This window comes from Protopterus annectens, chromosome 1.part0, assembly GCF_019279795.1.
Source record: "Protopterus annectens isolate FY-2018-M chromosome 1.part0, PAN1.0, whole genome shotgun sequence".
NCBI lineage: Eukaryota > Metazoa > Chordata > Ceratodontiformes > Protopteridae > Protopterus > Protopterus annectens.
Window position 1 is genome coordinate 596524320 of NC_056725.1, and position 14637 is coordinate 596538956.

Below are 14637 nucleotides of genomic sequence, written 5' to 3' on the forward strand. Positions count from 1 at the left end.
CAAAGCAGACTTCCAAGTTTGGAGAAAAAGTAGTTTTTCCAGTGGAACAGCCTTTGTAGGAATGCAGTCATCAGATCCTTAATCTTAGAGCAAGAACATCCCATTTAGGTCATCTGGCCCTGCCGCAGTGTTAGACTTAATTTTCATTAGAGCTCCAATTAGCATTTCCTCTGATATGTTGGGAACTTGGGACAGTGATCTGTTCTTCATTATAACAAAACATTTTTCACTTTTTGATAACTCTGAAAATTGGTATGAGAAACGTTTTTAAAACTGAATACATGAAATAGTTTATCTTATGTTCTGTTGAAATAATTTTTATTTCATTTAAACTGCTTAGTCATGGCACTTAGTACTGTAAATTCAGTAGCACATTTAAGTTGCGCTGAATTAACACTGCTGTATGTTAGCCTTTTGAATACTCTAGTCATGAGTAGGACACGATTGTGGGTGTGCAGCAGTAAACAGCACTGTGGATATGAATGAGTTACCAAAGGAAAGGGAGGGCACATTTGTATTGAGCTTGCGTCATCTGTTGATCATTCATGGCTTATTTTTATCTGAAGTTGGCTTTGCATCCGGTCATTTTTCCCAGTTATGAAGTTTTATTTAATGTAAGGTGCTACTAGTTCAAAATTTGTCAGTCCCTTTTCAGATTTGTGACTAATTTCTTACTTGACTAGCTGAAAGAGGATTAACAACAGTGAAAGCATGTTTTATTAAGTTTATCACCGTCCTGATGTAAAAGTATGTGCATTTGTTTCCAAGTACTACATAATAAACACAGCTTTATAGCTTGCTACATTATATATTCTTGTGACTGCTTTTAAAGTAGAATAGTGCCAAGTGGCATATGTTCTTTTTTCTCTTGCAATTCATTTGTAAGTCAGACTTTAGTTTTCTTATTCAGATGAACATTTGTGAGAAAAAGAATAACATAAAATATCATTAGGTTCATAGATTCATAGATTATTACTAGGCTAGCTGCCTTTTGAGGCAATTTTAAGCCTAGCCAGTTACCTCGTGTGAAAGTTAAACCCTCCATCTTGTGTCTGTAAGGTAAACACGTTAACCATTATGCCAACCTCCCTCAAACAACTTGTGAAATTTAATGGGAAAATTGTCTGGCAAAAGATAAAACAGAGCAATGATTATGTTTGCAGGATCTAATATAGGAAGGCATAGATTTAAAAAAAAAAATGTGGGGAAGGTGGACTTTGGTAACCTAAAGAAGAGCAGCACTGTAGTACTGGGTATGTAGTTCTTATTTATGTATGAGTTGTAAGTTTCATGTAGTACTATAGCATCATCTTAAAGTATGTATTTAGTAAAAGATCCCTTTAACAGCAACAATTCAGCATTCACACCTGTTAAAATCTGCAATGAATACAGAATTAATTTGTATTTTCAAACAAAGACCTAGTTATTTATTAAAAGAAAATGCAAGAAGCCATGTGCTTAGTCCTCCACAAGCAATCAGAATTATTGTTTGAAGGGTGGGTACTGGAATAATTTTTCTTAGTAGACTTCACCGGAGAAACTAAAGAATTAAGCCACCAAGTCTCTGAATCCTGGACTTTCAATATTAAGAAGTACAGTGTGTTACTAAGGGGCAGATACCTCATTGTTATTTTTATCAGCTGCTGATAAATTCAAGTCTTGACATCCCCTATTACTTATCTCTTGAAATGAGACCCCAGGTACTACCCCTTCACTGGTTTTATTCTTACCTCTCAGTTGTCCAGATTTTGCCTCATATTCTGGTCTGTTCCTCATAAAATGCATGGTTTTCTGGCAGATCACTGAGGGCTGAAGTCACTAAATAATGATATATATTTGGTTTCAGACTTTGTATCCTTCAGAAAATATATGCAAACAAAAATTATGTTCTAGCAGTTTAAGTTTATAAGAGCAATATTTAAAATCTGTCCCGATTTTTGAGTCTTTGCCCCATCATTATTTCATACTTTGTCAGATTTCTTGCGTTGTGAGGTTGAGCGGTGTATGTTGGTATCCTTGCTGTGTATGGGAAGAACATCGCCATCAGTGCAAGCATACATCACCAGTGACCATGGAGGAGAGCAAGAATGCTATGGTTGTCATAATGTTTTAGGCCTTGCTCTTTCTAATGTGCTGTGCTTGATGTCACACTGGGCCTACAGTGGTATTGTGAAGGGCTCAACCCAGCCTCTGTAGTGATATGTCCCTCATGTTATTTGCAGCCAACATGTCAGCACTGATCCCATGGCTCCATTAATCCCAGTTTGTTTTCCTTGCCTTGGCTGCACGCCCCTAGGGTGTTATGTTCTTTCCTTTCCACATACCATTTCCAACAGGTGCCTAAGCTTGTCGAAACTGGGTCATCTGGTCTCTGTGCTAGCCTCTGTAGTGATATGTCCCTCATGTTGTTAGCAGCCAACATGTCAGCACTGATGCCATGGCTCCATTAATCCCAGTTTGTTCTCCTTGCCTTGGCTGCACGCCCCTAGGGTGTTATCTTCTTTCCTTTCCACATACCATTCCAACAGGTGCCTAAGCTTGTCAAAACTGGGTCATCTGGTCTCTGTGCTAGCAGAGCTGGCTGCAATTAGTTATATTCAGTACTGGGCTGGATTGGATGCAGCATGCAGTTTGTACTGTGTATCTGAATGTTTCGTATCCTAGGCTGACGCTTCATTTAGTGGGTATTTGTGTGTGTCTCTCTCTGTCTTTATTAGTTGATTAATGTTGCACACACTTTCACATGTTACTTCATATAGACTAGTTCACTGGTTGATCAGCTTGCCTTTGCTGCTGGAGATTCAGAAGTCTGTGGGTTCTAGTCCCACCCATGGTGACGATATAAAATTTTTTCCATTGCTGATACTGCATTGCAGCATTTGAGAGATGCTACATTCCTGAGTTTAACGTTATTTCAATGAGTTGTTAAACTGAGGTCCGTCACGCCTGAGTTGGCGAGAGCTCTTGTAGATAATCCCATGGCACTTATCAAAAGAGTAGTGGGCGTTTCCTGTGTCTTGGTCAAATGTTCTCCCCTGAAAATAGGCCACTTACTTACTGGTAATAACCTAGTCAACAAAGGCAAATAAATTATTTATTGGCATTTGATTACCGGGAATGTCCACTGGGCTATAAAGAGCCCATTTTCAGTGTAGGCCCAGGGACAAAAGCTCCAGGACAAAAATAATGTGTATACATGTTTACAATGAATAACTACATAAAAATACATGTTTACAGTGTATAACAACGTAATAAGCAAAACATCAAGAGAATTCATAGCAACAAATTAAAATGAGCAGAAACCACCAGAATCCGGTAGTCAAATGCTACAGAAAGTGTACCGCTAGCAGTTGACCTGAAAATGAAATAGAAATGATTGCAGAAGGAATGCAGAGTATCAGTGGCAATTCAAAGAAGTTAAGGTTAATAACAAGAGGAAATCAAATTAGTGCCTTTTCAACCGATGAGTGCTAAGAAATTAAATTTAGGCATTTTCTAGTGCAGATATAGAGCAAGAGAAAGTGGTTAGAGAGGCTAGATAGTGTAGGTGCAATACAAGATAGAGTAGCTAAATAATATAGAACCAGTGCTGAGTCTGAAAAGGAGAAAGCTGCAAGTAATGGCTTCATAGGTAGTGGGAGGTGCATTAGTGCAGTTACAGATCCAATTAGAAACGAGATGATTATGAAGGACAGTTTCGGAGTTAGAGGAACATTGTTCAAACGTATGGGGGAGGGGGGGTTATTCCATATTCTGGCAATGATCCAGGGATATAAGAGTTTACTTGCAGGTAGGTTTGGTGTATGAATTTGGAATAAGTGTTGGTGTTTTGAGCGTAGTGGCCTAGTAGGGGAGTAAGGGGGCAAGTGAGGAGTTAAGAGCAGGGAAGTCTAATGGTTTATATATAAGTTTATGTGAGGTAGTTAGCTATATGAGTAATAGCAAACAAAACGAAAGAACGTCAGTTCTGAAAAACACCAAAACCAATAAAAAAGAACGCCTTGGACCACAGTCTTTTCCTCTCTAATGAAGCAGGAATACACGGTACGCCAATTGTATCCAAGAATTAACGCCTTTATTCACCAAAAATGATTAAAACCACATGCGTTTTCGTCCTACATACAGGACTTCATCAGACAACAATTTTTAACTAAAAAGCCTTTTAAATAGATTATTGAACCCACTAATTAATTAGTCATCCAATAAAATACATCTCTCACAATTTGAACTGGCAAATCTCATTTTCCATCTCATGAATATTAATGCCTACTTTCTGAAAGTGTCTTGTGCTTTATTTAATCATTTCACATAGTTCATTTATATAACCATTTTAAATAAATATATTGTCATAAATAAATTACTAATAAATTACTTTAAAACATTACCTAGTGTATTAAAAAAATAAGTTAATTTAAAACTCAGGTATATGATCAACTATCTATTTATTTTTTGTGTTTTGTGTATTTATGTACAATTGTAAATTACCTTAAACCTATATTTCATGTGTAATCTTCCCCCATCTGGTGTTCATTTCGGAGAATTACATTTTAAATTTTAATCAAATTTTATTAGCCTTTAATTTAAGCAGTGAAGAAATTGATATAAAATCATTCATTCCAGGTTTATTTCCTGCATCGAGGTTGACCTGCCACCAAAGCTCCCTACTTTCTAATATTTCCTCCCGCAGGCCCCCTCTTATGTCTGGTAAGACTTGATCCAGAACAAAAAATTCATATTTAAATTCAGTGCAGGAAATGGAATGCTTAAATAATGCATTAGTGTTTTTCTTTTTTGTGATGTCATAGGTGTGTTCGTATATCCTTCTTTTCAATTGTCTCTCCGTCTTCTCTATATAAAATGATTGACACGCCTGACAGATGACAAGATATACGACACCTTTACTGTCACAATTAAAGAAACCCTTACTGCCTAACCACCTCTTTCTACTTTCTATGTAAACTTCTCCTCTATTCATAATGTATGTACATTGGTGGCACCTGCCACACTTATATGTTCCTGCCTTATTTTTGTTCCCTTTGTTTTTACTACTAACATTCCTTTCCATCAATCTTTTTAAACTATAGGAGTTTTTATAAACAATTTTTGGTTCCATTTTAGTAATTTCTTCCATGTCAGTCAAAGCGGAAAATTTGTTCCATTCCTTATTTAAAAATTCCTTTACTTTCCGATTAGAAGCATTATATTCTACTATTAAGCTTCTTTTATATGTTTGCTGCTCAATTTTATTCCTATTACCATCATTTTCGTTCTCCTTAGTGGTCCCTCTCCCTAAAATTGGCTTATATCTCTCCCACCTTCATTTTTCCACTTCTTTTCTTATATTAGTAACAAATTCTTCAGGGTAACCACGTTCCAAGAACATTTTTTCTAAAACTGTGCACTCTGCCTTAAAGTCATCTTCCCAACTAGTCATTCTAGACCCCCTGACAAATTGCCCTTTGACAATATTCTTTTTACTGTGCAGGGGGTGGGCACTATCAAAATGTAAATAAGAGTTTACATAAGTCTCCTTTCTGTGCACTTTACTTTCGTATTTTCCATCTCTTTTATATAACTCTATGTCCAAGTATTTTAGTGTTTCTGAACTGGTGGAGTATGTGAATCTCAAGTAATGGCTTCATAGGTAGTGGGAGGTGCATTAGTGCAGTTACAGATCCAATTAGAAACGAGATGATTATGAAGGACAGTTTCGGAGTTAGAGGAACATTGTTCAAACGTATGGGGGGGGGGGGGGTTATTCCATATTCTGGCAATGATCCAGGGATATAAGAGTTTACTTGCAGGTAGGTTTGGTGTATGAATTTGGAATAAGTGTTGGTGTTTTGAGCGTAGTGGCCTAGTAGGGGAGTAAGGGGGGCAAGTGAGGAGTTAAGAGCAGGGAAGTCTAATGGTTTATATATAAGTTTATGTGAGGTAGTTAGCTATATGAGTAATAGATAATGAGGGAATTCTAGCCATTGTAGTGTGCTTAAGGCTATGCAATGATGGGAGGAGTGGCGGCTGCTTGTAACAAATCTGGCAATCTTGTAACAGGACTCCAGTTTTAGTTTCAGGGAAGACTGCAAGTTAATTAGCAATGATGTACCATAGGTTAAAGTTGGAAGTAAGTAGGTGAGAGCTAGAGTTTGTTTAGTTGATAAGGAGAGAAACCTGTATAGTAGCCCTAGTTTTTTGTGTGTTTTATTAATATTTTATTGGATGTGCAGGTCGAATTTTAGGTTTTCATCTATTATGACTCTTAATAGTTTGGTATTGGCTACTAATTTGTTTTTTATAGAGTTTGAGAATATATTGAAACCTTGTTTGTTGACAGTTATATTTCTTTTTGGAGTTGTCATAAGTTTGTTTTTTGGGGGGTTTAGAGACAGATATTTTTTTGTGGAGCCAGGATTCTACAGTAGAGAATGCTGTTTGAGTCATTTGTTATAGAGTATCTGGGTTAGGAGCAGGGCAGACTATGGTCGAATCATCTGGATACTGGACTAGGGAGGTGTTTGGAATAGCCTGGTATAGATTATTTATGAATATGTTTAATGGAAAAGGTCCTAAAATTGAGCCTAACAAAAATAGTTGTAGTGAACAAACCCAGCACTGTTGTTTTCTTAAAAGATATACATGTTAAAACCAAAAATATATTTAGTCCTCTATATAATTTCAGTTTTAATGATATGGTTCCTCTCTCAAATATTTTTCCTTCCATGTCTATCAGTATCAAAGTCATCTTCTGCAGTTTTTTTTAAACCTCTTTTACAGGTCTTGAGCCTGTTTGTTCTCAGAGGCAAGTGACCCTACGTGTGCCCAAGAAAGAGACAACTAGCAGGAGTTGTCATTCAGGCAGCCATGTAGGGCTCGGCGGTGCCCCTGCTGATAGTTATTCCTTGGTTGGCTGATGTGAAGTTCATCCTCATCCCAATGACTTGAGGGTATGGCCACTCCTCCCAGATTGGGCCATCAGTATTTCAGGATGAACTCTTATTGTCCCCAGGCTGGAGAACTATTTGGTGCTAATCTCCTCGCTTGCAGCCCTCCATCCTTGAAAGCATGGACTATGGGTTTGCTTGTTATAGCCCAAACCCCCTCCCCTGGTAGGAGATACAAGTACCCTTATCACTGTGGGACCTTTTCTAACTTCCCAGGATATATGAGCACTACCACACAAATGTCCCAAGGGCTATCCTCACCTACGTGGGAGTCCAATCCCACTTATGCCAGCAATGGTCCTTGTCTTTTCTGCTTGCACAAGAGCAGTTATGGCAGCCAGAAAACCACCGGACACGCTCTTCAGGATCGGCAAGCCATAAGCTGCTAATTTCTCATCCTCTGCTGACCAGTTCTTCCATTGGCTGGGATATTGCTCAAACTGTTGATTCACAATTTGAGCTTTATCCCTCACTACCACAGAGCTGCCTCTTTTAATAATATACTTGTACTTTATCACATATGGCAGGTCTTGTAGTATTTTTCTTGTGTCTGACATATTTACTTAGAAAAGCAAATAAAGTGGTTGAGGATATAGACCAAGGCAAAGATCATTTGTGTTTTGTGTCGAGGTGTTCGTAATCACAGTCTTCCTTTCATGAGTTTCAGACAGTTGGGCACATTATGTGTGTGTATGTGTATATGTATATGTGTGTGTGTGTGTGTGTGTGTGTGTGTGTGTGTGTGTGTGTGTGTATATATATATATATATATATATATATATATATATATATATATATATAATTTATGTATTTTTTTTTCCCACAGTTGATTGAAATGAGCATTCCTTGACACAGAATTTGACAGTACTTATTTCAGTAGTAAAACACTCATTTTGACTTGCATGTATGTACAGGTAAAATGGCATTTTTAAGCCATGATGACTAGATGCTGAGAAGTTGTGCAAGCTAAATATGGCTTGTCATTAAGAGCTGAGCAACTGCATAATCGTCTTCTCAGACAAATGAAAAGGTAGGCCTGTGTTGTGTCTGATGTTTTTGTTAGCTCATGTTTGCATGCAAGTGTAGCATATTGCTTCAGTTGCAAAACAGTGTTTTATGACCGTGAATAAAATGGGGTCACCACTAATGCTTGAGGTAAATATGCCCAAGAGTTGCACACACTCAAGTAACATCTCGAGTATACTACTGACCTCAGAAAGACATCCAGGCAAGTGTTTTTGCTGGGAGTCAAAATCCCCAAAAAGGCCGTAGTCCCTGCCATTTGTATATACATTAAGTTCAAGATCACTCTGTTGGAGAAAAGTGAAATCTGGGTTCTTGTCCTTTCTCATGCACAGTGTATTCTTGATCTGAAAGCAAGGACATGAGCAAATGAGATTTGAACTGATGTGATATGATCACTTTTGGGGATCCTGAATAAAACATGTATCTTCTGCCACTTTTGTAGGGGTAGCAGTAAAGACTGACACTGGAGGCTGTGGCAGTTCTACATCAATCACTATTGCTTGTTTTGCTGTTGTGCATTAGTGCAGTCAAGAGAGAAATCTGTTTGTGGCAATGGATACCAGTGAAGTTGTCATGCTGGTTTAGGTGGCACTACATCTGGCATTTCAGCTTCTTTGCTGCTGCTCATGTCTCGCTAGTCTTTTGTATGTGGAAGTTTATTAGCAGCTGGCTGTTTATATTCGAATACATGCAGTTATCCAGATGCTTAAAATAAAAGTCTCTTGGAAATTGTAGTTTTATTTAATTAGGCAGAAGAATTAATAAGTGACATCAGTTATTGCCCACTCTCTGATTACATTTAAATTACTGCAGATTGATGTAGATTGTCAGTCTTATACAGCTCAGCTACTGAGCTCTCTAGATATATCCAACTGCTTTTAAATTTGCATGTATTGTGTAATCACATTACTAGTTGACTGGTCACTGCTGAATAACTTGTAAGGGTAAATATTACTTTCCCCTAAAAATGTGTACAATAAATGTGTTTTTTCAGTTTATTACATTTATTTCCCTAAATTATTTTATATAGTAAATCATAATCTTGCTGGTTGTTGGCCCCAGTTAGCCCATTTTAAGGGAAACATGACTTGTTTAAGTGCAGATGTGAAAGCCAGTCATGGCCATCAGATTTTCTCTGCCTTTACTAAAACTTGTCTGTATAACAGGACTGTGTTGGTTGTAGTTAGTAAGCAGTATGACATGGCATGCAGTTCATCAACTTCTTGAAGGAAGAATAGCAGCTTGTGAGAAATGACACAATTCATGGTTGGCCATTCTCTCTTGACACTTGACAAACCGTATTCTCATGTTCTGGAACTTTGTGCATTGTACTAGTTTTTTTTCTCATTTTTCTTTATTTATATTTCAGATTGTATCTGCGGTACAGTATTGTCATCAAAAATGCATTGTTCATAGAGATCTTAAGGTAAGGCCTTTTGCCATATTTAGAAATTGGTACTACAAGCATACTTATGCACAGCTCAAATTAAATAAAATGTGATTGATGATGGTTGATCTTGTATGCTTTATACTGCATTACTACTTATAGGGGTGTACAATGCCAGTGCACCAGGGAAGGAGTGTTGTGTGTGTACAGGAGGGAACATTTCACAGTGTAGTGCATTGGCACAATACTTCACAAAATGTGATTTTTTTTTAAACAAGAAACATATTCTTTAAATTATAACTTTTGACATAGGCAGTCATTCATTTCTATAAATGAAAACATATCATAGTGACATAATCCCAGCTGCAAGCATTTTAGATCACAAACCAAATTGACATAGTCCTAGTTGCAAACATTATGCATGACTTATTTACCCATTGATTGTCAGTCAGATGTTACATAGCTCATTCAAGTCCTGCCATCCTTTAAACCTCATTCTGGTACTTACATATTATCGCAACCAGATTTTCGTGGTTGCGAAATTGGCATGCTGGCATGAAAACAACTGCGGGAAACGCCATAAGGTGTTATTTTGACATCCTTACTGATTAGAAATCAGTTTGCCTTACTTTCAGGAAGAGTAACAGTTGTGCAAGCCTTCTTCCTGTTTGCCATGCAGTACACATGCACGCTTCAGTTGTCACGGCTGCTGTCATGAGAATGATTCAAACTGTTGACAGGTCTGCTTAGAGACCCACTCATAATCTTGTAGATCACCCTTCTGCATCACAAAAATGTAAACCAGACAAAGCAGTGTAATGTTACATTTCTTACATGACAGTATTACTTGCAATTGTTATGGGGATTTGATTTTCACAGTTTGAATCGTTTTCTAACTCCTTCCATACTTCTCCAAATAACCCGTAAAGCACAACCTGGGAAGTCAAATTGGTTAACACTGCATGCTTGAGTTAATCAGAATAGGTATGGGAAGACGGAACTGATTGAAAACAGAGAAGCTGCTCTTCCGTACATCTCCTTTGCTTAATTTTCAGGGGATGATAATAAGACCGCAATCAACAGGACATTAGCAGCCATTCTTAATCAGGTGTGCATCTGCAAAGCAATGCACACAAGACAAGGGAGATGGTTTCTCAAATTGTTCCTGTTCCTAACAATCATGTATAGTTTTTAGCCACTTCTGAGGAATTACAATAACAGTGGTAAGTGTTTCCTGCACTCGGATCTGTGGAGGTATGTGCATTTCGCGACCGTGAAAATCTGGTTGCAAAAATACGTAAGTACCCTCATTCTTTCCCTGTGTATTGTTGCCAAAATTACCATTTTTCTTGTATAATTGGCTCCTACCCCTTTCTAAAGATCCCAGTTCCAGTTCTTTTATCTCTCTCTTACTATATTCACTACTTCTAGTACAGTTGGTTTAGACTTTGATTTCCATTTTCTAATAATTGTATTTTTGGCAGCCACCAGAATTAGACTCAGCAAGGCCTTACTATGTCTAGGCAATTCTGATTCTGTAGTTACACCAATTTGCTTGCCCAGTATCTCCAAGAGAGTAGTCTGCAAGGAATCTTTAAAGTCTGCCAGCTCATTACACTTCCAGAAAATATGTTCTTAGTTGCCTCATTCTTCCCCATCATACCTCCAACATTTACTGTGTTCCTGAGGAAAATTTTTTTGGAGTCTGCTTTGGGTACAGAAATATTTTCAAGCAAATCCTAAATCTTCTATATTTTATTGCATATTTGAGAGACATACATATATCCCCATTTTTTCTTTGTGAATTGCTTATCCAGTCTGTCTTCCCAATCTTTTCTAACCTCTTCTGATTGATTCTTATAGTTATCATGCAGTATTTTATATGCTGTACTAATTATTCCTTTTTTAATGGCAGCTTGTGTTCTATATTATACGTTTATATGTGTTTACTAGGCTAATGATCACAAGGGCCTTTTTAATCCTAACCATGGATCCCAAATCTCTGACAAATTTTGATACCCTTGATAAGTGTAAGCATGGGCATGGGAGATGAACCATTTTCAGGTTACCTGTTTTCATTAGAGACATAGTTGCCAAACCAGGGATGAATTTCTGGTTTCCCATCCAATTCTCCAAGCTGCATTTGAATTGGGTTAGGGAGGAACTCTGCTTCACATGAATGCGGAGCCTGTTCCCATAGACAGGGTAGTCTCTGGGATACATACCTATCTCTCCAGCAAGTCCTATTTATATCACAGGCAAGGTTTAAGTCTTTAGAATGGGTAATTCTGATACTGTTTGTTTTGTTGATATGCAGGAGGTCCATTAGAGTGGGGTCTGACAATGCCCTGTATGCCAGGCATAGATTTCCCCTCAAAAGTCTGTAGGAGACAGAATACAGGGATAGGGCCTTGCGGTGGTCTGTATAGGACATATTACTTACGCCCTGTATTTTTTTAGTGAGGAACCTCTGTGGACATTCCAGTTGTTGGAGATGCCTGGTTAGGTACATATTAAAGGAGACATTGTGTACTCAATTATAGGTCTGATAAATGGTGAATACAGTGGAACAATGACTTCCTTAGACTTAGATACCATACCTTTGTTTATAAGTTGCGCAACATAGAATGATTTCCTTACCACTGTAAACACGTGATGATCAAAGCCTAGATTGCTATCTGTGTGTGTCCCCAAGTCCCTGACTGGGTCATCTCTAAGGGATGTGTTGTCAATATGATAGTTACCAGGGATGGATGACTTCCCAAAGGATACTATTATGCATTTCTTGGCATTTAGTTTTAGTCCATGGCACCAGTTGTTTGTCTGTGTCATCCCCTCCTAGAGAACATTTATGTCAGTGTGAAATTCAATGGCAGCTCCTAATTTGCAATCATCTGCAAATTTAATCAGCCAGAGACCAGTGACATTGGCTTTGACTTCTGAGAAGTAAATGTGAAAATGGAGCGGTCCAAGGATAGATCCTGAGGGACTCCACTTGTGACTGGCCTCTTTGTAGAGGTGGACTCCCCGATTCTAACTTGCTGGTTCCTGTCTGAGCTAGTTGGCTATCCACCGGGTGACATACGGGTTTGTACCTAACCTCTTGAGTTTGTCAACAATGCCCGGGTGGGATATTGTGTCAAATGCCTTGGCCAGGTCAAGGTAGGCATTGTGAACAATTTTGCCCTCATCGATTGCTTTGGTGACTTTCTCAAAGAAACCCACCAGTTTGAGTAGGCATGATCTGCCCTTGACAAAACCAAACTGGGTTGGGTCCAGTGTCTGGAGGTTTACTGTATCTCTGTTGATCATCTCCATGATGATTCTTTCCATGGCTTTACATACAAGACTAGTGAGACTTGTGGGTCTGTAGTTTCCAGGGTCTGTAGATGTCCCACCTTTGTGCAGAGGGATGACTGTTGCCTTTCTACATTCATGAGGCATATGAAGCCTGTTTGGAGGCTACACTTAAATAGTAATTCCAGAGGCCCTGATAGGTCATGTTTCATGCTATTTAGACGGCATCCTGGAATATTGTCTGGGCCCATTGATGCAGTGTTCTTGGTCTTAGAGACAGCATTAAGGACCTCTTCCAAGTGATCGTAGAGGGGGAGTTATATTTGGTGATATTACCTGAGGGAAGGTTGAGGGAGGGAGAGGAGTAAAGTTGGAGCTAAATTTGTCAGCCAGGGCATTTTCTATATCTTCTGGCTCAGTATAGCTGACTTCATTTACAATGAGCTCTGCACACAGTTGTGTATTGCCTTTGATGTTGTGGACATAGCTAAAGAATGCACTGTGGTTGTCCTTGGCCTGGGAGGCCAAACTTGCCTCAAATTTGGCTTTGGTAGACGTTATTTGTCCTGAGTTGTTTGCTTAGTTTGATAAGAGTGCGTTTATCCTTCTGGGTGCTGCACCTCCTAATTTTTGCCATGATTTTCTTCCTCCTGTTATAAATACAATTGATTTTGTGATTCCACCAGGGTGGCTTGTTTTTTGTTACTTCTGTATGTCTCCCTTGTGGGTACAGCTGCCTCTATGTAGCTATTAACATGGTTGTACAGGGTTTCTGTGAACAGTTCAGCATAGGCAAAAGTGTTCTCAGGGTTTATAGGGGCTTGAAATTTTGCCAGGTTCTCATTTAATAGCAGGTGGTTAGCCTTAGAATAGTTCCTGAATATTCCCGGTTGAGCTGGAGGTCCAGGTTTTATTTTTACTTCAAAGGGGACCATTTTGTGGTCTGACCTTACCAGGGAAAGCATTACAGTTGAGTGTGTGGCACTCTCCCATATTAGTGAAGACCAGTTCCAGTATGGTTGCATCCATTTGGTGTATTGACTATCTGGTCGTGGGAGTTTGTGTTTACAAAATCCAGGAATCTATGTGCATGTACATTTGATGTCGTAGAGGATTCCCAGTTAATAGTGAGGTAATTAAAGTCATCCATGAATATGGTATTGGAATGGATGATTAACATTTCTAATAAGTTTAAATACATAGTATGGGTTTCCTGGGTCATAGAGGGGGACCTATAGCTTGCAAGAAAGTGATATTGGATTTTACCTATGGTGGCTTGAACATGGAGCAGCTCAAGTGCATTGTCCTGTTTGACCAGCCTTGAAGTATATTTATTTTTTATGTAAACAGCGACACCTCCACCTTTAGTCCCTGCCTGTGAAGTAGCTGGTCTTTCGTCTAGGATCCCCCTGGTTCTTTCTATTTGCCTATACTCCAATATCAATCCTGGATAGGGAAGCCAGTCTCTAACATGCAGTCCAAGTAAATTCTTGTTGTCTTCCCATTGTATTACCATTTCTTCTCTAGTTATTTGCTCACAATACATTGATTCCTTTGCCAGTTTTCTCCAGTAAAGTCCAGCCCCCTCTTGCCTGTTGTCTCTATCCCTCATTGCAGTCATCTCTTTTGGCAGAATCTCCTTTTTCCATTCCCTTCTTGGCTTAGTTTTTAGAATACTTTCTGCTGCTTTATGAATGTAATATTCTGTATGGTTGTTATTCTAAAAGATCTGCATCCAACATTCCAGTCTCTCCTTGTTTCTTGAGCTTCCACTGTTATTATCATGCCTTTCCATTTTGAATTATAGGTTTCTGCTTGTGCTGTGTATAGGAGCCTTTACTGTGTAGCTCTGAAGTACCATTTCAGATCGGATAATCCCAATCCGCCTTGTTCAATTTGGAATAATCAGTTTATCCCACTTGACTCTTGCTGTCTTCCCCTCCCAGATAAAATCCTAGAGAGCAAAATGTGAGTATTAGGAAAATC

General features: G+C 38.5%; 1 protein-coding gene across 1 annotated transcript in view; it reads left to right on the plus strand.

The window, feature by feature from the left end:
- The window catches only part of MARK1 (microtubule affinity regulating kinase 1), a 2314196-nt gene that overhangs the window by 1288547 nt on the left and 1011012 nt on the right, over positions 1–14637 (plus strand). Inside the window, exon 7 of the mRNA XM_044061667.1 lies at positions 9337–9393. Coding sequence (XP_043917602.1) covers positions 9337–9393 — 57 coding nt within the window. The remainder of the gene's footprint in view (positions 1–9336; positions 9394–14637) is intronic.